The 27,167-nt window shown below is 46.5% G+C and overlaps 1 protein-coding gene across 6 annotated transcripts in view; it reads left to right on the top strand.

Annotated features, from left to right (window-relative positions):
- anks1b (ankyrin repeat and sterile alpha motif domain containing 1B) overlaps positions 1-27,167 on the top strand; it is a 147,744-nt gene that overhangs the window by 87,345 nt on the left and 33,232 nt on the right. For 5 of the 6 annotated variants that reach the window (XM_056425022.1, XM_056425021.1, XM_056425020.1 and 2 more), the window contains 5 exons: positions 12,207-12,877; positions 13,356-13,481; positions 15,723-15,792; positions 17,990-18,096; positions 26,851-26,949. In XM_056425022.1, coding sequence (XP_056280997.1) covers positions 12,207-12,877; positions 13,356-13,481; positions 15,723-15,792; positions 17,990-18,096; positions 26,851-26,949 — 1,073 coding nt within the window. Of the gene's footprint in view, positions 1-12,206; positions 12,878-13,355; positions 13,482-14,299; positions 14,822-15,722; positions 15,793-17,989; positions 18,097-26,850; positions 26,950-27,167 lie in introns of those variants that run through there. The other variant, XM_056425024.1, reaches the window with a different exon arrangement.

Raw genomic sequence — 27,167 nt, 5'->3', positions numbered from 1 at the left:
ATATTTGGAAAAATTCATGGGAATTTGTTATATTCACATATCAGAATTTTTTTTTAGAAGAAAGACGCTTAAAATATAAGTCAGCATACGCTCTCATACTCGTGACTGAAACGTTCGGTGGCCATAGCAACAGTAGCTCAGGGATAATCCACTATCATGGAAACACCGAGAGTTTTGTCATGGAAATTTGGTTTAAAGTCCTGGAAAAGTCCTGGAAAGCCATAAGTCAACATGTGTATGAACCCTGCTTGATATCGGGGCGCCATCAATTAAATCAGACCTTATGATTTATTGTCATTTAAGGCCGAGGTATACAAGCTGTATATTCAAGACCCTTGGATTATAGTTTCATTGAGTCTCTCACAATGGCCATTTTATAGAGAATAAGTTAATCCAACATGGAACAATCTGTGTAGAGTTCCTAAAGTCTCAGCCGGCTGGCGCCTGGTTGGTGTTTTTGTTCCTTCAGTTTTCGCATTAATAATGCAGAAAGCACTCATTCACTCCGAAGGTCAATACTCCGAATGTCGGTAAAAGAAGTTCCTCTTCGCCTCGCGGCGCAATAACGTCTTCACATTATTACTTTACATCTATTCCTACTCACACGTGAGACTCGTAGCCGAGAAGCAAAAACACCTCCGACTCTAAACAACAGAGCAAGGAGGTAACCATGAGAGTCGCAGCGCGTCGGTCTCGGGGGGAATTAGAGACGCCGACACCAGAAATACACGAGTTCCAGGAATAATGTGGAGGTCTTAGTCGATTTAGCGACTTCAGCCTCCGGCGCTGCGTGAGCGAGCTCTCGGAATAATCCTACACGGGGTTTTTCGACCTTTAGATGGAGTCACGAGGGGGTTGATGAATGTATGCCTGCACACCACGACTTATTAATTATAGACTTACTGCATGTCAGTGTTGAGGCACGGCCTTGAGGAAGCCACGAAGGTGGTGCTAACAGTGACGCAGCGCCGACTGGGGCTAATTAAACTACCGTAGCCGGCATGAACGTAGTCAAAATGTCGCTTACAGAGAAATTCCATGGAAATTCCATGGAAATTAATATAATTTTTCAGCAAAAACGTAGTAATATTAGTGTTAAAAACAACATGCAGTTATCTGTTTTTCAGGAATATGAGACTTATTAAAGATTATTTGAGGTGGAAATGTGATCCAGTTTGTTGGTCTGTGTGTTTTACTGTAAATTAGGATGCAAAGGAGAACTTTTCTTTAAAAACTGGGCTCCATTAGTCCTGCTGGTATCCGTCAGAGAGAAGAAACCCTGTTGCTTCCATCTAATCCCCCCCCCCGCTGAATGTCTGATGGAATATTCCATGTACTATTGAGGTGTTTTTTCTCATTAGAGTCCCGTAATGAGGGCAGCTGCACAAGCACACACCATATTTAAATATATAAGACATCATCTTTCCAGTGGAGTCGTATCGTAGTGTGTCATGATACACAAATAGATCTTATAGATTTTATCATTGATTATGGGTACTATTATTTCAGTTATTGATTAATTGAGAAAATAATTCACACAACAGAATAATAAACATGTGATTGATTATATATCATAAATCCCTAATGCACATTGCAGTTCTTCGAGAGTATAATAGATTTTTACATCGTTTCCCACGTCACTGAGATACGCCTCTCGAGGCCCTTCGGGGTCCCCGCGCCACACTTTGAGACCCTTCGTGTCACTTCCTGGTCACCCGCTTCCTCCGTTACCACGGCGATGAGATTCCTTGTTGTCATGGCGTAGTGGTGGCCTTGGCGATAGTTAGCCCCCCCTTCACCCTCTCACCTGGGTTTCCAAATGTCCTTCACACCCGCTGCTACCAGGCAAAGCAGGCAAGGTGTGTGTGTGTGTGTGTGTGTGAATGTATTTGTGTGAATGTATGTGTGTGTGTGTGTGTGTGTACGCATGTGTGTGTGTGAGTAATTCTGAGCCACAGCAGGACTTTGATCTGCGTAGTGCCCTGAAAGAAAAACAAATTCATTATCAATCCACAGGTGCACACACACACACACACACACACGCACACACACACACGTAAAACTGAATGGGACGTCTTCATCTCCTCCTCTCATTGAAGCGTTGCCATGGCGTTGATGCAACAGGAATGTGTTGTTTCCCTCTCAGACCTGCATAACGAGTCTGATGTCACACCGACGTCTCCAGACGTTGAGGAGCAGTTATTGATCTCACCGTGGAGAAACATCTGAGTCACATGACTTCAGCTCTATTAGGACCTCGAATAAGATGGCGGCGGTCGTCCGTGATCTCAAAATCCCGTCCGATGTGACAATATTACTCCTGTGCACATTCGACTGTAATTCAAAAAAAAAATTGCAAGGTTTATTATTTATTATTTAGAATTATAAAGTTTTGACAGATTTTTTTTGGGTGCAAATTCAAGAGGCCCATTCGCTCTGGAGGTCGTTTGGTTATTTATTTATATATCAGCGGGTGTTACGCAGTCATGACGTATGCAGACGTCACCATTACCACCTCATTATTACCAGCACTTTATTACTATTAAGACATATTAAGTTTATGAACCGAAGCCACATTGACACTGTCTGCCTTTTGAATTTATGACATTTCAATATTAATTGCAGCACCAGAAACGCATATCTGTATTTCAGTATTATTTTAATACTGGTTAAGTACCCGTTCCTCGGGATGGAGCGTCACACATACGCTCACCTTGTTGGCCGAGTATTGATCATAGAGCTATTATTATATTAAGAATTATAGTCCATGAAATGTGTTCTTTAAAAAGTACACTTACAGCAAGACATCATAAAGCCCTTATGTGTACATCTCTCACTCTCTCTCTCTCTATATATATATATATATATATATATGTCTTATATCTCTCTCCTCGCCAGAAGCACATTTATTTTTCCATTTCATTTCTTCCTCTCCCCCCCCCCCTTCTCTGCCTCATCTTCCTCTGCCTCCTCCTTCTTCTGCTACTCTGCTCATCTCTCCTGCTCTCTTTACTTATTAGCTTTATAAGGCCCATTGTGGGGTTGCCATGGTAACAAGTGGCTTACACACACACACAGAGAAAGAGAGAGAGAGAGAGAATATATGTGTATGTGGGTACAAAGAGTCAAAGAATTCTAAGGATGCCAATGAAAAAGAGAGTGGGTGACGGAGAGAGAGAGAGAATGAAAGTCTAACGTTGCAGGGGGAGTGGGAGATCGGAGGAGGAGGGGGGGGGGTGAAGAACAAAAATCTGACAAATGGAGAGAATCAAATGTGAGATTTCAGGGGGTTGGATGGAGAAACGAGGACAAGAGAGGGAAGGGAACACTTTAAATACCATAAAAGGTCCGTCCTTCCTTCCTACCTGCATTCCTTCCTTCCTGCTTCTCACCTTCCTTCCTTCCTTCCCTCCCTCCTGTCATCATTTTTCTCTCTTTCTTTTCGATCCTCTCCTCTTCTTCCCCAAAAACAATGTGCCGGACCGCTCTTCGACATTTACGCAATAAATCTCCGGCCCCGCAGCAGAGCGGCTCAGGTGTCGGCCACCTGCGCGGGCGGTCCTATTTATAACCCGCTCCATCACTGCTGCGGTTTACGGAGAAGAAGAAGAAGAAACAGAAGAAGAAGAAGAAGAAGAAACACGAAGGAGGAGGAGGAGGAGGAGACAGAAGAAGGAGGAGGAGACAGAAGAAGAAGGAGGCAGAAGAAGGAGGAAAAGAAGGAGACAGAAGGAGGAGGAGTAGACAAAAGAAGAAGAAGAAGAAGAAACACGAAGGAGGAGGAGGAGACAGAAGAAGAAGAAGAAGGAGAAGGAGAAGAAGAAGAAAAGAAGGAGGAGAAGAAAAGAAGAAGAAGAAGACACTTCCTAGCTTCATCCCTTCCCTTCATCTCATTCTCGTGTTTTATCATTTAAAGCTCTGCTGTGTTTAGCAGGTGAACTTTCTCTTTTTTCTCCGATTAACTCTCTCACGGAAAAAACTTAATGTGTATCTTCCAATTTAAAAAGCTGCGTTTCCTCAATAGAAACTAATTCATAGACTCTTGCTTTGAAATGACCGTTAAAAAAGAAGAATAAATTGTTGCTGACTTCATTGTCTCTCCATAATGCAAACGGGCTCAGAGGAGGCCGAGTGATCGATGAGCTCTTCCAGTTAATGAGCCGTAAATGGCAAAGCCATCCACCCATCCGCGTGTGTGTGTGTGTGTTGAGTTCATTAAACCTCCATTTTCCCGATTCAGACCTTTTGTGTTCTTGAACGCCTCACGCTCCGCCTGTAGCTCTGAAGCTCCTCTGCACTACATGCTCCGTGTCTCCGTCCGGCAGCTCGCTGCGAGCGGATCAGGAAGTCCTGCTCGGAGTCAGCAGGGCCTTTTGCAGCGTGACTGATACACACACACACACACACATATTTCTATTTCATGTCTGTGCTTGTTCAGTTAAAGCTAAATCAAATACAGTAAACCTGCTATTAATGACCAGAGAGGCTTCGTTTTTTCTGATGCGTGTGTTTTGATTTGATTGGGCTAATTTAGTTTTTTATTCACTAAATTATCTTAATTCGCTTCATTAAACTAATGACACCCCTACAGCCTCGGCTGCCCTTTCTATTAAATGAGTTAATGATGACGAGGCTAAACTGCGTGACGAATATATTGTGATGGTGAACATTTACCTCCAGGAACTGCTGCACAGCCTCACTGCCTCACTCAGACTCACGCAGCCTCACAAAGCCTCACTGCCTCATGCAGACTCACGCAGCCTCACGCAGCCTCACGCAGAAAGTCAGAGAGACACTCGTCCTGCTGTCGATCGCATCCAGCGGCTCTTGCCGAGGACGATAAAGGACGATAACGGAGCTGAATGGAGAGAATAGAGTTCAGCTCTATTGAGCGGAGGCTGAGCGCTCTTGAGTGGCGACCCCCGTTTATCATGCGGCGCCAAGACGCTCATGGAAATGACTCCGGGGCGTTGGAAGTGGAGTGTGACCGGAACAAAGCAACATGACTGAAGTGCTGCAAACAAAAGTGTTTTTGCACACACACACACACACACACACACACACACACACGCGTGACATTTAGCTTTGGGCTGCTTCAGGGCTGAAATGCTACGACTGCTACACACACACACACAGTCACACACACACACACATCAGTTAATCAATGCTGACCTCATCTCACATGTATTGCTCACTGTCTCTCTATGTCTCTCACACTCACACACACTAATGGATTTTTCTATGACAGCCAGCGAGCGACTTGCCGTCACTTCAGCAGAATCTAAAACCGCTGGGTTACCGCTGGAGACGAGCCGTTTGCCGTGGCAATGCACTCTCTCTCGGTACTTGAACCAGGGGATGAAAGTGTGAACTCAATAATCTGCAGACTGCCCCCCCCCCCCCCCCCCCCGCGGCTGAGTTCATACATGCTGGATATCAGACATACAACAACCTGTCTCTCTCTCTCTCTCTCTCTCTCTTAAGACTCACCTGGTTGCACCTGTTGGTTTAACGTTACTACATCAAGGTGCTACTTCCAGGCCGGTTTGTGCCATTTGCTTATGATTGTGACCTTCTGAACAGCAGCAGCGCTCCTTCCGACGCGTCTCGCGTGTAATTCGTTTAAATTAACAATCCAGCCTGAGAGTGATTACCTGACGGAGCCTCGCCTCCATGAGGGTTTGTCTCGGCTTAGTCCGGCACTGACATGGTGCTGGCTCAGCGCCTCGGGGAGCTGATAGTGATTCATCCAGGGCGCTTAGGAAATAGACTTCAGTCTTAAATCTCCGGGATGACTGACAGCTCCGATATTACTCTGTAGTTTTTAATAACAGTGTTGGAGGCGGAGGAACACGGGCGCTATCAGATGTTTGGATCATCTCCCAGCACACACACACAGAGGAAAACATCCCAGTGTGTGTGTGGTATTTATAAAGTCTGTGTGTCTGTCTGCATTCACAGGCTCAGAGTTCATGCGAGTCATATAAAAACAAGAATAAGGGAAACGATAGAGGGAGGCAAGTTTATCTGTAAAGCACCGTTCAAGAACAAGGAGGTTCTCGAGTGCTTAACGTGAGATGAAAAGTCATTCGGAAAATAAATACGAGGAACAATTGGCAATTTAAAAAAGCGCACAAATCGCATTTTGAATGTGCGAAACATAATGAAAAAGAAATGAGCTGAAATAGAAGACGACAAATCAAGATTATTGGATTATATCAGGCAGTGCGGCAATACGAGTAGTCCCGAGTTTAACTTCATGAAATGAAGTGGAGAGCAGAATTAGGCTTTCATTTAAAAGAACAGAGAGTTGGAGAGATTTCTGAGATATTAAAAATGTGATTCATTTTTGCAGCAGTAGTCGTAGAATTAATTATCGGAAACCCGTGGAAATCATTGTGAAGATCTGACGGAGTGATTTAATCCGCCCGTCAGATCTCGTTGAGGATTCGGCTATCTGAACCATTTTTTGGAGCGACCAGTGAAGGCAGCGTTGAGCTGAAGATAAACACGCGGATACGTTTTCTCAAACGTTTCTCAAAGACAGATTGGGCGAACTCTGGGCGACCTCGCTGGCTGTTGATGGCGTCTTCGTTATCAGCGAGGCTGCTGCTGCAGAATGTGCTTGTTTGGGCTGGAGGTAGATCACGTGACTTGGTGTGGTGGGGATTTATTGGCAGCTGTAAAAAACAGCTTTTGCATTTCATCCGTGAATCCTCCAAAAAGGGGCGGGGCAAGAGAGGGAAGTTCGGAGGAATTTGGAGATTACGGCTTTGATGTTTTCGCCGTTGAGGCAGAAGGGTGTCTCAGACTGAACCATCCGTACTTTAACTCCAGCTCAGGACCAAGAGACCGAGAGAGGTGTGTTGTGTTTATTGTTATTTATTAGTGTATGTGGCTTATTCTATTCGGGGTCAGCTGGGGGCGCCGGAGCCGACCCCAGCTGACCATTGGGTTATAGCTTCATTGGAATGGACGTCTTTCTGTCAGTCGGGGTGTAGTGGTACACAAAAGTCCCTGTTGGGTTTGTAGCCTGGGTCACTTGGAGCTGACCTTTCAGCGGCCATGTTTTATTCGTGCTCGCCGTAGTGCGGCACACGTTAAGCGTGTGTTTCCAATGCCGTACGGCTTAGAAATGTGCAGGCGGGAACTCGCGCAGGAGAACTTTGCTTCCACGTTAAGTGCATCTCTATCTATACACTGGGTAGCCTCGCCTCCCATTACTCCTTTGCCCTCCATTCTCTATCTCTCCCCATCCCACATCTCCTTCCTCTCTTTCCTCTCTATCCAGCCAGAATGCTGGACAAGAAACCGGTGGCGTTGACCATTGCAGCCATTATTTATTACGGGCAATTAAACACATCTTGCATCTGCAGTGTGTGAGAAAAGAGAGAAAGGAAGGGAGAATGGATTCAGCCTCTTATGAAGGAGATGTATATATTTATAAGAAGCAGAACATTAACAATCAACAACAATCAACATTAAGAATATGAATATAAATATCTCACCATCTGAGAGTGTGTATTGTTTTTGCCCTCCACTCACGTCATCTTGGTCTGGATTTAGATTTCATATGAAAAGCTTCATTTAGACTCGAGATGCCACTCTGAAATAAAGTCTTCTATTTAAGTGATTGCTTTGCAAGGGAAATGGAGGTCATTATTTTTGTAGGAGCTCTTACTTTACCATCCTGAGATGAGTTGGTTAAAGACCAGAGCTGTGACTCAATGCAATATAACAATCTTATTCTCAGCAGTCGCTTGGTGTTGAGTGTGTTCACGGTGGAAAAAAATGACACAAAATTCTCAGCATTTGCCTCAAAAAATGACTGAAACCGGTCGGGTCTTGTGCAAAGAAAACAGAGCCATACTTCACAGGTGTCACGAGCGATGTAGTGTCCCAGTCTTTTGATACAGCCTAACTCTCATGGCGTACTGCCCCTGAATGTAACACCAGCCCTCTTCAGTGTTATTGGTTACACTTGTGTTGTTCCTGCTCGGACGAGATGAAGTATCTGCTGTGAAAGTAGCTGGAGGGTCATTCCCTGCTCCTACAAATCAGTAACTTACATTGATTTTGTTCTTCAAAACTGAACAGAAAAAAGTATAGTAAAGTAAATACTGTGTATTATCGTATACCAGTTCATTAGTATTAATAATTCGGAGTCTGACACAGCCCCCAGTCTCTCGAGGTGTTCCTCAAGGTTCGTTACTGGAACCCCTTTTCGTCATAATCTTGCTCCCCATTAGACCATCACCCCCCCTTACTCAGGCCATGCTCTGGACCAGGGGGTACAGGGTCTTCTCCATTGCTGCCCCCCTCCCTCTGGAACCATCTCCCCTTTCAAAACTGCTCTTACAACTAATTTATTTAAATCTGCTTTAAACCCGTGGTGCTAATTCTGTAAAAAAGAAATCTTGTCATTTATTAGCTTAGCTTATTTTGATATGTCTTTTATTGTTTCTGTTCAGTACCATGTAAAGCTTTTAAAGCGATTTACAAATAAAAATGTAATTAGCATATGATGGATACAATCGTATGGAAGCACAACTATATTTTTGTGAGAAATGTTACATATAATTAAACATTCAAGCATTTTCTCACCATCTTCTGTCTAAGTCTTCCAGAACTGATGAAAATAAATCTGTTTTATGACGTGCGATGGTGACGGTAAAGGTGCAGGCACAAAAAAGAAAAGACTTGCTCCAGTCATAATCACTACAACCACTAGAGGGCGGTATCACTTGAACGTAAACACATATATGTTACTTAGGAATCGTCTGACTTAAATTTTCCAAATGTTTTTCCAAATAATAAAACATTATTTCTATCGTAAAAAAAATTGGAGAACCACCGCACAGGAAAAATGCACTTTCACAGAATTATTAAGTATTTCTGTTATACTTATTTGTTGCGCTCATATGTTTATTTGAAGGAGACATTTATTTTTTCAGAACTAATTCATCCGATTTTCCCGGCATCCATTGTGTTGCAGCTGTCAACCAGTCACCCGTATGACATCACTTAGCATGTCGCCACATGCATCTTACGAGAGAGCGATGGATTTTCAAGGTTCTCTTCCTCTATAAATAAAATCAGCGTTGAGATACATTGAATAAAAAAAGCTAGATTTCGGAACCGTACCTCTCCCACTCACTTTCTTCTTCTTCCCTCCTTCCGCTCCACTGGCCGGCTGGTGGGTGGATAACACCGCTGAAGGTTTTCAGCCTCTTCCAGTGTATCAACTTTTAAGGAAAGCGATGACGTCATTGAATAATACGAGTCGGTAAACCGTTTACTTGGGGTTTACGATCCTTCGCTCGTTGAAGGCCAATTGTCCCACGTGGAAAACGAGACACACACTTTGTCTTGAGATGTTTCCGAAGCTGCGGTCGTTTGTGTTGAGATGAAGCGTCTGAATACCAATCGCTTCCTGGGCTGAGCTGCTGCGTGCCACAGCCCGCCCGTGTGTTCATCTGTGTGTGTGTGTGTGTGTGTGTGTGCAGTAGTTTTTCGCAAGAAATGCAGGTATACGGACTGATGCCCTGGACTGTTATACGTACGTGTGCTGCAATTCACCAGTGTGAGGAGCAGGGCGGGGGGAGTGTGTACAGCACATACAGTATGAATGTGTTTTAGTTTAAACGGCACTTTCTTTGAATGCCAAGGTAAGAGACGCACACACACACACACACACACACACACAATGAGAATCAGCACACAGAGGAAGATAATAGATTGTTTTCAGGTTGAATTATTATGTTTCTCTTCCTATATTACATCAATATTCTCATTAGCTCCACTGATGTCAAGTGTGTTTCTCAATCTATACATCTCTATATATATATGAGAGAGAGAGAGAGAGAGAGATTGAGGATATATTCACGTAACTTTCCTGCTGACACTTTCCTCAATCAAGTACTTTTTCACTTCCACACCGATCAGCTCTGTCTCTGTTGTTTTTCTCTGTCTAGACAAACACGCTCAAACACCTGCCGCTTTGATTGCTGTGTTTAGGGATGTAATGCGTTCACTTTTTTGTTATGCCTTCGCGGTGCAGTCAAAACGTGGGGATTGTTTTGCGTCGATCCCACCGACCAGTGTTTAATATCTCTGAAACTCTCTGCCATTAATCCGAGTTTTATTGTTTTCTGGAGAAACTCTCACATAATTTACAGTTGGAGACAACTGTTGTTGAAATGTCTGCGGCTAGAGACGTAAATATTGATCTTCTAGCCACATCGGGAAAAGAAGTGGACGATTAGTCACAGCGAAAGCTTTTTTCAGCTTGTGAAGGAAATAATGACGACTTCGGTCCACGCTCCATGATGAGTCATCACCAGGGGGCCGTTGGCGGCTGTTTTAGTACCTTTTAAACACGGCCGACTGGTTCAGTTCAGCTCAGGTGCCGTGACATCACGTTCCTCTCCGAAGAATTGCTCTCCGATGGAGGAGCGTTAAAATGGCTTCAACTTCTCTCCCTCCGCAAGAGGAGTTTTCATCCTCGACTCGCATTATGTAATTGTTTCGTAAAATGGAAAATGTGGCAGGATGTGCCGAGGACAGAATGAAGTGCTCGTTAAAACTGGCTGACAGCAGAGTGTGTGTGTGTGTGTGGGGGGTGTGTGTGTGTGTGAGGAGGTGGCAGGCAACAGGACTATGTGGTCAAATGCCAAACTTGTAAATTCAGAGTGTGTGTGTGTGTGTGTCTGGCGGCCTGTGGGGATACGTGCAATTATTCAAGTGACGTTTTTTATTATGAGACTGCATTCATTTTTAACAGGCACTGTTTCTATTCACTCTAGTGAGGACGGGAGTGTGTGTGTGTGTGTGTGTACACATGTGTTTTTGTGCATGTGTGTGTGTGTGTACACATGTTTGTTTGTGTGTGTGTGTGTTTGATGGTTATCGGGGGTGAGCTTGTTTACATGGCCAGGTACACAACCGTAACACACAGTGACAGGAAACCGATAAAGAGAGATTTGGGCTGCACACACACACACACACACACACAGAGAGAGTTTTCTTATCTGCTATTTATGGAGTGCAAGGTGACAAGGCAGAATAGTGTTGTGAATTATAGTTTAATAAGCAACACAATCAGATCCCGCGGAGGTCTCAGACCCTTGTTTATGTGTGTGCGTGTGTATATGTGTGTGTATGCGAAGAAAATATGTATTTAATTGATGGACTACAAAAACTCTCCTGACAGTGACGTGTTTATTAATATGTCAGCATCACCGACTTAAAGCAGTATAAGAGTTAGAGGTACCTTTTGTCCAATATTCTCTTTCCTTGTAGCTTTTGGGCTCCAATGGACTCAGACAAATCTGTTATTTCGCTGCTAAATGCTCAACTGTGTTCACTAACTGGCTGAATCTGTCATTCGTTGTCTGTAAATGTGTAAATCTGAGTTTATTTCAGTTATTTTTCCCAAAAAGCAGCTGAATGAGAGCTGATGGAGACTCAAACGCTTCTGAGTTATTACACAGTCATTCCACCTATCGGTAATATGAACATGAATAAATGAGAGCCGCCCCCCCCCGGGAGTCTCACTGGAGCACATTCCTGAGATTCACCATCACGAGTTCTGCTCCGGCGAAGTCTTAAGAAATAATCGCGACGGAATAATAATAATGCACCTTCCTTTGTTTTGCATTTTGCCTCACGAGGAAAACACGAGTTTACACACGCGAGGCGGCGGCCGTCACCTCAGGTGTGACCTGTTCTTTACGGGCTGTCGACAAATACGCAAGCGGAGAATCAGAAGACGCTTCGGCCCGCTGCACACGGAGAGCGAGATGAAGCCGGTCAGCGTGAGAGCGTCCGCCCCGATGACTTCATGCTCAAGTTCACAAACCCAAAACACGGTTTTACACCTCGAAGGAACAGAGGGTCAGATCAAAGTCACGAGTTCTCTTGTTTTTTCCTCGGAGCAGAAGATGCGTCGCCTTCTTCTTATCTTCCTTTTTGCAGCTTTGGTTGTTTTTGCATTAGTTGATTTATTTATTTTGTTGGCCCATTTTTCTTTCTTCCCTCTGTGTGTGAAGCTTTTAAATATTATGACGTGTTTTATTTGTGCCAGGAGTGTAAATGTTTGTCCTCTGTCCGGCGGCGCGTATCGTTGTTGTGACAGAACCCGTTTATGCATTTTAATCCTAATCGGCTAAATAAATGTTGTGTGTGTTTTTGTGTCCTCCGTGCAGACGACGGGCCGTACCAGCGAGACCCTCCTCCGCCTCCTCCTCCTCCTCCTCCTCCTCCTCCTTCTTCTTCTTCATCCTCCACCCCCGGCGCTCTGTTGGAGGAGCGCAGGAAGAGCCACATCCCAGAGGAGTTCGCGGGCCTCCTTCATGGATCTTCTCCGGCGTGTGAAACGCCCGATACGCCTTTCCATCTTTACAGCCCCAAACCCCGAAAACATGCCTCCGCCGACCTCCAGAGCGGCCTGGCGCCGACCCCGGAGTCCGGCGTCGTGATCGGAGGCGGAGCCGCCCAGAACTCCCCCGAGAGCGACTCGTCGCCCGAGAGGGCCGCGACCCAGCAGAAGCCCCAGGTGGTGTACCGGACTGTCTTCCACACGAGGGTCAACCAGGACCAGGCGCCGCCCGGGGGCCGCGAGCAGGGAGATCCAGCGTGTGGCTGGTCCACGCTGGGCCCCCACCCCCCCTCCCCCTCCTCCTCCTCCTGCTCCCCTGGGCAAAACGGCGACACTCCAGAGTTGCGGGGGCTCCAGACGGGAGTCGCGCCCAAGGGCGAGGAGAGGGCCTGCACCCTGGGGAGGATGAGGTCCGTGCCCCGCGGCGTGCTGGACCCGCAGCTCACCAAGTCTCTGTCCAAGTCCGACTCCAACCTGGTCGCCGTGTCTCCCATTCAGGTCACTTTGCGTCTTCTTTTGTTCTTCTCATCAAGTGTTGAGCCTGATTTATGAAATAGAGCGCTTACGGGGTGTTGCGGTACGACGGCGAGACGTATTCCGTCCCTATTTCCTCTCTCGAGACGAGGACGTAGGGGGCCGAGGATAACGTAAGAGTCTCTTTTATCAAAAGTCATGAGAAAGTTTCTAAATTCAGGTCAGCACCGGGAACCCAGTCGGCAACGAGAGCTCGAGCATTTATTCTAAATATTCAGCTGTGTGAATTATGCAGTCGTGCAGATTGGCTCTAGAAACCAGTGCAACCAATTAAATAACCCTCTCATCTGGGCGCTCCGAGACACGAATCAGAAGCTAAGTACAAAGTCTGTTTGATGAACGCTTCCTTGGAGAATAAAATAATCTCTATAAACAGTTTACGGGTGAATGTTCCGGTTGTATCTGACGAGCTTTAATACAAACGGTTTGGTTTTGTGTCCAGGAGGAGCACGGCTGGGGGTCCGGATCTCGGGGCCCGGGGCCGGGCAGTCCCAGCCCCCCAGGAGAGGCTGCCAGCCCGGGGGGGAGACTGGAGAGAACGCCCTCCTTCACCGCCGAGTGGGAAGAGGTGAGGAGGAGGCGGAGTTAACGGATCGCTTGGGATCGATTTGAGATGGAGGGAAAGTGGTCAAGAGAAACATCACTTCGGTTCATCCGTCCATTTCACCGAGTCACCGCTCATCAAGAAGCTCCTCGGCAGGGAGAAGACCTCAGAGCGGCTTTCATACGCTCCCACATTGATGTCCTTCTGTAACGGGAGGAGGGGAGGAGGGGAGGAGGGAGGGGAGATGGGGAGGAGGAGAGGAGTATGGAGGGAGGAGGGGAGGAGGGAGGAGAGATGGGGAGGAGGAGAGGAGTATGGAGGGAGGAGGGGAGGAGTGAGGGGAGATGGGAAGGTGGGAGGACGAGAAGGGTGACGAGGGGACAGGGGGAGGGGAGGGAGGAGGAGAGGAGAACAGGAGGATGGAAGAAGGGAGGGAGGAGGAGGGAGGGGAGATGGGGAGGAGGTGGGGAGGAGGTGGGAGGGGACGGGGGGAGGGACGAGGGGAGGGAAGGAGAAAGGGAGGGAGGGACGAGCTGAGGATGGGCTGGAGGAAGGGGGGAGGAGGGGTGGCGGAATGGAGGGAGGATGGGCCAAGGAAGAGAAGGAGGACGAGGGGAGGATAGAAGGAGGGAGAGAGGAGGGGAGGAGGGACCAGATATAAGAGAGAAAGCGGTTTTACGTGACAGAGGTTAGAGAGCGGAGGTTGTGTGTGTGTGTGTGTGTGTGTGTGTGTGTGTGTGTGTGTGTGTGTGTGTGTGTGTGTGTGTGTGTGTGTGTGTGTGTGTGTGTGTGTGTGTGTGTGTGTGTGTGTGTGTGTGTGTGTGTGTGTGTGTGTGTGTGTGTGTGTCTGTCTCTGACCCGGGTGTAATCCATTAACTGACCTGCACAAACACTTCTGGTCCCCGACACGTCTCCTGCTCTCTCGCCCGTCGCTCACACACTGCTGAGCGCGTTCACGCCCTGAAACATCGAGAATATCAAACACATTTTTTTATGTTTTACAATAACGAGAATGACTGTTTTTAACACGATGCGAATAACGCAGCGAGTGAAAAGCACATTTGTGCGCGTCCGTCCGAATCTGCATGTTGGCTCGTAACTTGCTGATGGTGATGAATTACCATATGGAATTTCCCATAATCCTCGGCAATTAGGGCGACCTTTCCTGTTTAATTGCATGCTGAGATAAGACGGCTTGGGGGGGGGGGAAATCGTGGAGTGATATGTGGGCAAAAAATAAAAAATTGCTCTATTTGCAGCACATGTTCAGGAGAGAGTTTCTCTCTGAACACGACAGTCACGAGGGACGTCCAGGAACAGCCCGCCATGTGAAGATAGCCAAACTCGTTAGTGCTACAGGCAAGGTAGTCCCTGTGTGTGTGTGTGTGTGTGTGCTCTTCATCCGGCCTTGAACATCGCTGACTGTTTTATGTGTTATTCGGAGGGTAATTTACAGCCTGCAGCAACATATGTACAAAGTCTCCAATCTAGAAGAAGCTAGAGCGGAGGTGGGTCCGTTAAATTGGTCCTAATATGTATTATTGTAATAAGTAGTAGTAGTAGTAGTTATCTAACCAATTATTGCGATACGGTCATGTGGCAACAGTGCGAAACAATCTGACGCGTTAAAACAAACGGTATCGCCTCCATTTCTGTTGTCGGCAGCCATTAATATGTGTTATATATTCAGACGATAGAGGACTGCAACAATAAGTGGTCGCCGTTGCTTTAAGAAGCTCATGAAGCAGAGTTGGATGATTCTTTTCTCCCTGGGTTTCTCTCTTCTTTAGTTACATCCATTGTTTATTTAAACGTGTTGAGAAATGCAGCTTCAAGACGTCCTGCTCTTCATCCTCACGCAGCGGGGACTTTCCTCCAGGCACATCGCAGTCCGTCTGCAGAAATGGCGCCCTGGTGCTCCTCCTCGACCCGGCCCCCTTTTTAAACGCGGTGGCGGCGAGGCCGGTGTTCTCCGACCCGAGACCGCCAGACACTAACGAAGCCGCCGAGGCTCCCCTCCGTCCGTCTTCCTCTGCTTTCATCTCTCAGCACATCTTTTCTCCTCCTCTGCTCCTCCGAGAGCCTCTTCAATCCAAAAAGGGGGAGAAGACTCCGAGCTGGCGGCGGGCGCGTCGATGAAGTCACGTGACACTTGAATCCAGAAATAGGGATTAGCCGTATTACTGGAAAACGGCTTTCCCTTCAACATGCTGTACATCTCTCTAACTCTCTCTCTCTCTCTCTCTCTCTCGTTTGTTTGTTCAGATCGACAAGATCATGAGCTCCATTGGTGCAGGAATCGGCAGTGGGTTGGACATCGAGGAGGACGCCGCAGGTGAAATACACACAAGTAGAACATGAATACGTGCGAGCGTGTCAGTGAATCCGACCTGGAGGACAATTCAGGTTTATTTTAGTATTTTTTGGCCACCAAAATAATTGCTGCAACCAACAGAAGCAGCCGGCTGGTTTCCCTTCAAAGGATTATCCAATAACTTAGACGTGTGCAGAAGAAAAGCATCGCACACAATTTGACTTCAGAAAAACTGAGTATTTGCCTTTTTTAGAGTAAAATAATAATGACTTTCTTTATATAGCACATTTAAAAACTGAGTTTACAAAGTGTAGTGTCAAAACAAATGGAATGGTACAATACAAATACTAAATAATGAACAACAGACAAACTAAATTAGGGGAATCAAAGAACGGCATAAAAGGACGACGTCACTTAAAAGCCGTTCTGTAAAAATGTGTTTTAAGAAACGATTCAAACGACGTCTCTGACGCCGAGAGGCTGATCTACTGGCAGAGGCACGGTCACAGTGTAAGAGTTTAACTGTTGAGTAAAGCGAGGTCGTCACAGGCCAAATGAGGTGGAGGCACACACACACACACACACACACACTCACACACTGCAATGACGTTAGAAAGCAGAAACAGGAAATGTAGGAAAACATCCGTGATTAGTCGACAGGAAGCCGACGACCGGATCTTGTGGAGCTCATTGATTAATAATTGAGAGGTGGAGCCGTGAGGAGGAATGAAGAGAAAGAAGACGAGAAAGAAGACGAGAAGGAAGACGAGAAGGAAGACGAGAAGGAAGACGAGAAGGAAGACGAGAAGGAAGACGAGAAAGAAGACGAGAAGGAAGACGAGAAGGAAGACGAGAAGGAAGACGAGAAGGAAGACGAGAAGGAAGACGAGAAAGAAGACGAGAAGGAAGACGAGAAGGAACGATGGAAAAAACATAAAGAACTAAAACATAACATCGAAATTTAAATATATCGTTATTCTTCCATAGCGAGTTTGTGGACGACTGCTTTTTGACCTTGTTGTGCAACTTAATGCCAGTTTTTTCCCCACCTTGAGTCCACGCTATCTATTTGCTGTGTTCATCCCCCTCTCCCTGTGGTTCCTCCCCCCCTCCTCCACCTCCTGATCCCCTCACCTCCTCCTCGCCCTCCCTCTCCTTTCATCTATGAACGCAAAGCCTCTGCTATGGTTCCCACAGGGAGAAATCCTGTTTGTGCCAGAGCAGCCACCCACCCCACAACAACAACAATGCACACATAGCTGCACTACAGCACACACACACACACAGAGAAACAGACAGGCACTTATAGATGTGGCTGCATAGAAGCACTCAGCACAGTGTGTGTGTGCGTGTGTGTGCGTGTGCGCGTGTGCGTGTGTGTGTGTGCGTGGGAGGGAGACCCGCTTCTTGCAGACAGAAGCTGGAGCCGTTGTGTTGGCTATTATCAGCCGAGCGAGCCAGATATATGGAGAGCGGCAGGGTGACGCCGTGAGAGGAGATAGAGACGGATAGACGGGAGGTAGACAGAGGAAAGTGAGAGAGAGAGAGAGAGAGAGAGAGAGAGAGGGAATGAGGGAGGAAGGCAGCGCTGCGAGAAAGGAGAGAGAGCGAGGAGGCTGCAGAAGCATACAGATGAGAGTGGGAGGACTTGATAAAAAGAAATCTACAGCGCAGGCAGCTCTTCCCTCTCCCTCCCTCTCTCTCTCTCTTTTACGCACACTCAAATACACACACACACACGCTCGAGGAAGCAGCCAAGCGAGCGCAACAGCTGAAAAAAAGGAAGCGGCTGCCGTGTGCCGCGCGCGACAGACGCACACAGTCGGTCGGTCGCTGGCGGACCTGGACTCCCACCGCCGGCAGGACCGAACCCCTAACGGCCCGGGAGCCGCGCTCTGGATACAACTCCTCCCTCCGGCTGGATTGGGAGAACGCACCTGGACGCCTGCATGCTGACCCCCCCCTCCACCCTCACCATGCCTCTATAGAGCCTCGCCTCCACGTCCTCCTCCTTTCCCCTTCCACCTGCCTCCCCTTTCATTCTCCTCCTCCTGCTGCCTTGCCAAAAGACTCGTCGGCGGCATGGCGGGCTCCTTCGACAGCCACGTTGTCCGCCACAACATGATGTGGCAGTGCCAGCTGTCTCAGCCGGATTGCCGCTGCTACCGCGTGGACGGCTACTCCTTACTGAAGCGTTTGCCCCTCCACCCCCTCATAGGTCCCCGCTGCCCCATGCAGTCCGTGGGCCAGTGGCTCGACTCCATCGGGCTGGTCCAGTACGAGAACCACCTGCTGGCCAATGGGTTTGACAACGTGCAGTTCATGGTGAGTGTTTTCTTTTTGGGGCGGGGAGACGTTGGAGATGGGAGTTCTTCATACATCTATCGCTCCTCCTGGTTATTTTGTGTCTTTGCATTAAATGTAATCGCCTCTCCGTGCGTCCCACCTCCCTCGAAGCTCCCTCCGCTCCCTCACATGGAGATCCTCATCGTCTCTCGTCGTTTTCTTTGCAGTCATTAGCGAGTTGTTTTTTCTTTCTCTTTCATTTATTGGATTTCCTCCTCTTTCTATCATCTCTCTCTCTCCCTCTCTCCCTCTCCCTCTCTCCCTTCACCGCTGCCTCTCCCCATGTGAGGTCCTCCCACGCACAGAATCTCCAGCATCGAGCTGCATTCATGCTCACGCTACACTCAACGTGCACTCCAAAAGAAACATGCTTGTTTCATGGTTCATGCGTAAGAAAAATGTTCCATGAACACGGACAGAAAGCGGAACACTCGCAGCCTGTTGATGGAGACGCAGCCCGGGCGTCTGCTTCTATTCCCCTGGTCCCTTCAGCTACAGTGACGTAGGAGGAGAAAGTCGCAGTCAGAAACTCTTGATGTTTCTAGTGTGTGTGTGTGTGTGTGTGTGAGAGTGAGGGTAAGTAAACAGGAGAGTAGGAAATGAGGTTAAAGTGGGAAAACGAAGAGAAGCGATGAAGTCAAATGATCTGCAGCAGTTGCAGAGGGATGCTGACAGGAAGAGAAAGTATGATATAATATTATTATATTGTTCTACTAAACAGGAGAGGTCATTTCTGGTTCCTTATGATTGTTCAGTTCCACCATTTTGACTGATTCACTCACCGACATGAGGTCAACTGACAATATGCGTACGTGTGGATAAGTATTTATGGATATTTTCGTTCTGGTCCTCCAACTCAGTGTGACCTGCATCTCTTTCCTTTGGTTACCGTGGCAACAGGATGAAATCACATTTTTCGTTGTTCACGTGTGTCTCCATCACACGGTCGGGTCTTATCAGAGCTAGGGTTGCTAATCTCGAGAACCCAGCACGAGTACGCTGGATTTTTTAATTTTGTAAACCTATCCAACTTAATGACCTCGGTCCGGTGTTCACAACTCAGCATCCGCCACGAAATGTGCTGATTCTAGCAAAAGAGTCGCAATGTCGACAACACTGACAGCCCCTCAGGCCCCGTACCCTCAGGCCTCGTTCCCTCCAGGCCTCGTTCCCTCAGGCCTCGTTTCCTCAGGCCTCGGTCCCTCAGGCCTCGGTCCCTCCAGGCTTCGGTCCACAGACGAAAACCCAAGAAGATCATCATGAACGGAAACGACGAGCACGGCTATTGTTAGTCCTCACAGCTGTCAAGCAGGTTGTGGCGGACTCCTGTGGCACTCTAGTCTACAGGCAGGTAGACTAGACATGCATGTATACTAGGGATGCATGCAGACTATACATGAATGTAGACTACATGCATGCAGACTATACATGCATGTATACTAGGGATGCATGCAGACTATACATGCATGTATACTAGGGATGCATGCAGACTATACATGAATGTAGACTACATGCATGCAGACTATACATGCATGCAGACTATAGATGCATGTAGACTACATGCATGTTGCCCCTTATTCCTCGTGTGTGTTCCTTTCCATTTGGAGCGCTCGGGGCTCTAAGACCAGAGCGGCGGTCTCATGGTGAACACGTTCTCCAGCGGTCGTCATCTATCTCATGTAAATGATGTGGAGTATTTGCAGAGATCATGTCGTCCAAATGCCGTCTGTCTCATATCTTCTTCCTCTGCTGTGTCTTCATTAATGAGTGGAAAGGATTCATTGCTGCAGCAGCAGCAGCAGCTGTGAGTGTCCAAGCAAGCGTGAACACTCGTATTCTTAGCTTCAAATGACATTTCTCTTCCAGTCACGTCCCCGAAGCTGAGCCCTCCCATCACGGACACTCCTTCCGCTCACGTGCTACATCAGCGTTTTTATCGTTTAGTTTTTCTACTCCCGATAGTTATCGGCAGGACTTCAGAGAGACTCTGGGATTCTCTGCTCTCCTGACCCTCAGTCATCTCTCTCTAAAAACGCCTTTGGATACAATTAATATAGTAAAGAGCTACAAACATCACAACCTTTGTCCCACTTTGAGTTTGTAACCTCTCTTTCTTTGTTGTTTCTGATTAAACACAGACATACAGTATGTATCTTGTTCTTCCCTTTGGGGAAACGCCATGGCGGGTTGAGGCTACAGAGATTAACGTCGGTATTCGCAGCGCTCCTTTTCATCCTCAGCTGGGGGTTCTCAGTCTGGGCAACCAAATGAAACGCAGGATTCACGTGGCGAATCGATTGGTTTCTGAGAAGCCTCCACGTATATTCCTTCTCCTCCTTCTTCTTCTTCTTCCTACTCCTCCTCCCTCCTCCTTCTTCTTCCCTCCTGGAGGCCTCCTCCACACACGTCACTTTAACATGCACTTTTAACTTAAACACACATGTCTCTTGAAACACACACCTAAACACTTTAACGTTATTTGTTTATCTTTGTTTATCTTTATCTTATTTGTTTATCTTTATTTATCTTTATCTTATCTTATACTTAAGTTAATACACACTTTGCACTGTTGCTGTCGCGTTGATTGTTGTTTGTCATGTCAAATGTTGCACCTTTCGCCAAAGAAAAATCCTTGTTTGTGTAAACATTCCTGGCAATAAACGGATTCTGATTCTGATTCTGATGAACACCTGCACGTAAACACGGACCGTCCCCGTCGGCCATTACCATTCTGCACTAATTGGGTCATTAGAGGGGGGGGGCGTGTCCGCTCACCTCAACCAGCTAGTGGAGGACAAAAGCTGCTGGACTGACGGACAAATCTTTAAAGGGGCGGAGCGGTCGTTATGGAGACGGCGTTTGATATGAAGCACTCTGTGTGGAGACTAATCACGGCCGCTGCAGACGACGTGAACTGGACACGTCTTACAGAGCGGGCTCATGTCTGACCGCTGTGTTTGGCCACCGGATGAATAAAGATATAGACCCCTCTTTAAATAAAGATATAGACCCCTCTTTAACATACAGCAGAGGAGAGGAGATACAACAATACAACTGCAGTCTGGGGATGAATCACCTACCACTATGGCGATTTCATATAACCCAGTTTCTCCCACTGTTCATATAAAAACAGGATTATTGCGGCTTTAAAGAGTAGAATTATCTTTCTTCGTCGTACATTTAGAATCATGCTTTGGTCTCTTCATATTGTCTCTAATGTGAATTATCTGGACCTTTTATAAAGCTGCTCAATGCGCTTTATTGGAGTTTTTCAGTGTCGTTGCTGAAATCGTCACCCTGCTGCGTCTGGAAGCGGTGCTGATGAGACGGAACCAGAACAGTGGAGGGATGACGAATTGTTCCTCCAGTTGGACTTTAATTATTGAACCGTTTGTCGTGCGTGTAATCAGAACATTGGGTGGCGTGTGACGGAGAGCGGCGCCTCAGAGCTCCTCGACTTGTGGATCCGAGCCGTCTTTACGAGCCGACCCACCTTGCCGAGTCCTCTGCAGTCACTCGACACTCGTCGTCACCGCGGAACATCAAAACGCTCCTCGAATCTCAGAAATGTGACCAGAATAGAATAAAAGTGGAAGAGAGAGAGAGAGATGGAGATGGAGATGGAGGTCAAACGTGGACATGATGAGATTAAGTGCGGTTTGTAATCCCTCACGAAAGGATCGCTCGTAAGAGTCACGTAAACTGATGCATTGTGGGCCGTGGAGCCACCGAGAGACACACGAACAAGTACCATGAATTTAATATAAAAGCAGGATGTTTTTTTGTTGTTGCTTTCAGGCATCACGATGAATGGAAAAGAAAAGATAAGAGGCCAGGAGACGAAGACAAAGGGAGGATGAATGGGGGGTGCAGAGCGCTAGAGATGATGTCATGCAACAGCGAGGCCATCGAGGAATGAATGAAACGACAATATTTGAGATGAAACATTGTCGACGTCCGTATGCGATTAGAGTGGCACCTCTAATCCTGAAGGAATACAGAGAGGAGAAACCTTTGAGTTACGGATTGAGAGCGAAAGGGAGGGCAGAGAAGAAATGCTTCAGATGAATAAAGAAAGAGAAGCAACAATGGAGCGAGAGCCGAGGACCAAGTCCTCTGACAGCGACGCGTGAAGGGAGCGGAGGAAGAGAAACACAATGGCCTTCACTGTGAATATCAATGTTTATCTCGAGCCGTGCGTGGATTGAAATTCCCGAGGCCACGGAGGTTTTCAAGCATCGCTAGCGAAGAGCTGCCCAACGCCGCGGAGGCTAAACAGCGGTCGCTATTAGCGACATAAATCGTCGCTTCGTGTTTTCACCTTAAATGTGCAAGAGGCGATAACTCCCGTTTACTTTCACAATGCAGCAAAACCACCGCCCAGAGGAGGAGGAGTCGATGCTTCGCTCCTGTTGTTCCTCCAGGATCCTCGTTCAGGTCATCTGGAGGCGAGCGTGTGATCCGCATCATCGCGATCCATCGCGGGCCGTAAGAAAGAGACGGACACGTCGTGGAAAGCCGGGACAGAAGAGGGGGGAACGGATGTGTTGGGAGATAGAAAAGAACAAAGGTGAAGGAAGTCTTATCTCTTCGCTTCAGGATCCCGACGGGGAGCAATTACTCCTTTGAATGAGAGGCGACTCGGCCGTGACTCTGAGAGTTACGGCTCGGCCCCGGCGGCGGTAACTCCGGCTCCAGCTCGGCTCTCTGGGCTCTGTTAATCAGCCTGGGAGCCGCTCTCCTCTCGCTGAGTGAGCTCAGCCGCAGGATCGACCCAATCCGCCGCCGCCGAGTTGTACTAATGAGCCTCTGCAGCCAATCGCTGCACTTTACGGGCGTTTTTTGTCCATATGTTGACATTTTAAACTTTCTTTGTTTGAGGAAAGACGTGCCGGGGGATTTAAGAGCTGTTTGTTTATCGATCGGAGCTCCTCTGGACCTTTAGCCTTCAGAATAAACGAGGCGTACGGATTCATTCGTTTATTTTATTCAACCGTGATTCATCCAGTAAAAAAAATCCCTTTGATATTACGGATCTATTTCCCAAGAGATGGTCCTCGTCCTTGTCATTGAAATCTCAATAAAAGCACTGATTGCAATAAGAGCTTCAATCATCCACATGAGAGTCCTAATTGTCCTTTTTTTTAAAGGTTATGATTATGTGAGGATAAAGTGCGGGCGAGGCGAGTGTTTGAACAATGAAAGACGAGAACAATGAACGACGTGCCTTCACTTGATCACTTTCAGTCCTTTATTGAGTTATCTCGAAAACAAAACATTTTTGTGTCTTTTACGGTATTTTAAACCACTTTTTTTTCCATCTCTGATTGCTAGCCAACAATCTTCTTCTTTTACCCTTTTTGTTTACGGTATTTTTTTTAACCGTTAGCGCGGTTCATGAATCCCAGAGCACATATGACTCAACATGTCACATGGTTTAACACCGTGTGATGGCCACATCAATGTGTTTTACAATGTGTGAGGTTGTTTTTTTTGCAGCATATTCATATTTTTTGTGGCGATCCACACGCTCGCGGGTGAGAGATGAGATCTCGTTGCTCGAGTGCTCACTTCACTACCGCTGCCCACTCGTATTTTAAAGGATTTAAGACGGAAAACCTTCTGATCGCTCGAGTTTGATCCCCGCAGTGATGGATTTAGTTGTTTTTAGTTGTAATTAATCATGTGATAATCCAGATTTAACACGGAAAACCTTCTTCATCTCCGCGTTGATGTTTTTAATTGTTTTTAGATGTAATTATTCGCGTGGCCCCACCCACCTTGAGCCAAAAAATAAATAAAATGTATTAAAAAATTATTATAATAATATTAATTAGATTTATAAATTAGACACATTTTAAAAATGTGTGTTTTGGAGATATGGAATAAAAACACAGTAATATTTGTAATATAGGATATCTGCGCATTAATATACTGAATTGTATGAATAAGATGTCCTTAGTGTTGGAATAAATGTTACATATTTAATTATAAAGTTTAAATGCGTGTTTGATGCCAGCCGCCACTGCTGCTGGACTTCTCTCGCCGCCGCTCCCCCCTCCTCCTGTATCTTTACCTTCATTGTGGTGGTTTACCTCTCTTCCTTCTCTCTTCTGTCCTCATCTTTACTTCCTGGTGGTATTTTCATCCTCCTCTCTCTCGGCACCTCTCCTCCAATCGTCTGTGTGTGTGAAGACCCTCCGGAGGGCGGATGACTGATGGGCTTCCTAATGTTGCCCATCGGATTATTGAAGGTGAAACATGCACAGGCTGCTCCGACTGTGTGTGTGTGTGTGTGTCTTCAATGAGAATATCAAATGTACCGTCTCCTACGTTTTATTGGCTGTAGCTTTGAATCATTTTTCATTTCTTTGCCGTCGTTTCTCCGTCGTGTCCTCTGACGCTTCACTCCCAGGTTGCCGTCTTTGATTCCTTATTGTCGGTTCCCATATCCAGGGTTTTTCCTGGGTCAAAATGGGTCTTCGGTGCTCCCCAAAAAAAAAATTGCCGCGCTATGCGCGCATGGTCTGTATTGCCATGTCACTGTAATTAGCAGACATCTATGTTGTTGTTTTTTTCAGAAATAATGGAGGCAATGCTTGAGGAAATTTTGCTAAAATATATAGGCTAATAGATTGACAATTAGAGATGCACCGATCAGGTTTTTGGGTGCCGATCACCGATCACTGAAATCAGTATCTGCCGATCCGATAAAACCGATCACGGTGTTGATTGAAGCATTCTATTTATTGTGTAGCATTATTGCCTAGGAATATGAGGAAATACTCAAACATGAAAGAAATTACCGATTTCTTTAAACATTTAGGACTTTTACTTTGAAAAATGTCCTAATTGATACATTAAAATTGTTTGATTGCTATTGTAGAGGATTTCAGATATGTATGGAACACATCTGCATTATTCATTTCCTGGAACTCTTGGGGAAATCCATTTACAGGACTTTTTTTAACATACAAAAGTCTGACTTATTTTTATAAACTCTTCCTTGGTCCAGTAAAAATGTTTTAATGTTAGCATAATTTAAGCTAAATCTCAGAAACAATCTCTAAAGATACAAAATCAGTTCATTGTTTACTTGTATATGTTAGTGTGTGATTTGTCGACATCTTATTTTGATAAACGGATGTTGTTTCACGTGGTTCTTTCCGCTAACTTTGCAAAACCGGATGTTGTCACTTAAATCCTTCCGCTAACGTTCACAAAACCCTCGCGCGCTCCCGATCGAATGTGTGTACCGTCAACATCAGTCTATAGGGGCAGACATGTGAGAGTCGGCTGAGTCGACCCAGAGATTCAACTCGGGGGACGGGGACGCCGCTCGGTGGTGAGGATCCCCTCTGACCTCTCACTCTGCGGCCCTCGCCGGGCGCATCGTCTCTGTTGCGGTGCGCGGCGATTGAAACGTCTGATAGTTCTCGCAGATGTTACGTCATCTGATCGGCCAAGTTTGATCGGCCGTTTCAGAACGCCGATCAAAACCGATAATGGAAATATCGGCCGATATGGATCGGCGCCGATCAGATCGGTGCATTCCTATTGACAATACTCCAGGTGTATTCGTGCACATCGGGCTGTTGAGTGATCAGCAGCTGGCCGCTCTGTCCATTCACCTCACAGTTGCGTTTTGATCAGACAAGAAGACACGCTTATCAACTCGATTACTATTTATCAAAACAGAACGAGGGTTCGGCTGTAGCCGACTTGAAACATACTATTGAGAACATATTCGCTGACATGCACATGATGAACACAGGTTTTTTCTTTTCTTTTTTTTCCATCGCGGACTTTTTTTGCCTTAGGCGCTCGGGATTTGTCATAGGCGCTCGGGAAAACGGCTTAGGCGTGCGCCCAAATGTTCTCTATGCAGGAAAAACCCTGATATCTCGTTATTGCCTTTTTAGTCGGGTTTATGTCGTTGCACTGAATCACATATAATCATACAAACTGCTGTTTGGATTTAGGGGAGATAGTGGCACCGCGGGGGCGAGTTCACTGATGTCGGTAATAATCATAAAAGCATCAGGAGGCTCATCCGTACGGGGTTTAAAGTGCTGAGTAACAATCTGCACGAAAAGCCAAAACAATACAAAAATATTCTTAACTGCACTTTGACTATTTGCTGTCAAAAAGGATTTTTTGTCTTCATATTTTACCCACAATTATCAAGTTGCACTGATGCGTCCTCTGATTCCTCTCCTGTGAGTCGAGTGGTGAACAGATTTGGCAAAACAAAATGCATTAAAAGACACGATGATGTGATGCTACCACACAAATAACCGGCAGTCCTCTACTATCGTGTCACGTTCATTTAGATTTAAGAGATGAAGTCACTTAAAACAAAAACATAAACCTTTTTTTTCCCATGCAGACTTTAATGTGTCTCCATTTCCAAAAAGAAAACTTCCTTCCACACTTGTGTGACGTGCATGTGAGATTCATCGTGTTTTAATCAACGGCTTTGTGGAAACGAGAGAGCGCACTGCAGACTTTAAAAATCAATTTGCATTTAAAGTGTAACGATAATGGAAGAAACAAGCAGACGCTCACCGGAGGATCACCAACCCTCAGGGGAGCGTTCAGGGTCTGGGAGAACCACGGACACCTAGAACCTTGTTCCGTGTTCGGTTCTGCCGTCTTAATGTGTGTCAAAGTCCTCCAGTGAGACACATACTAACCTTTTCTGTTGTTGTTGTTGTTGTTTTGACTCTGCAGGGCAGCAATGTGGTGGAAGATCAGGACCTGCTGGAGATCGGGATCCTCAACTCGGCCCACAGACAGCGCCTCCTTCAGGCCATCCGGCTGCTGCCCAGGGTCAGTGCTGCAGTCAGTGCTGCAGTCAGGGCTGCAGTCAGGGCTGCAGTCAGTGCTGCATTCAGCGCTGCAGTCAGTGCAATATAATACAACCAATACTTAGAGGAAAGTGCTGCTGCTGTTTGTTAAAGTGGCAAAGTCAAATGTGTGTGTGTGTTAGAGAGAGAGTAAGAACAAAGGTGTGAAACTGGAGTGAGAGCTGTGAGAAACGACTCCAG

The sequence above is a fragment of the Pseudoliparis swirei genome, chromosome 10, assembly GCF_029220125.1.
Source record: "Pseudoliparis swirei isolate HS2019 ecotype Mariana Trench chromosome 10, NWPU_hadal_v1, whole genome shotgun sequence".
Taxonomy (NCBI): Eukaryota; Metazoa; Chordata; class Actinopteri; order Perciformes; family Liparidae; genus Pseudoliparis; species Pseudoliparis swirei.
Note: the sequence above shows the minus strand (reverse complement) of the source record. Positions and strands in the feature narration are given on the sequence as shown.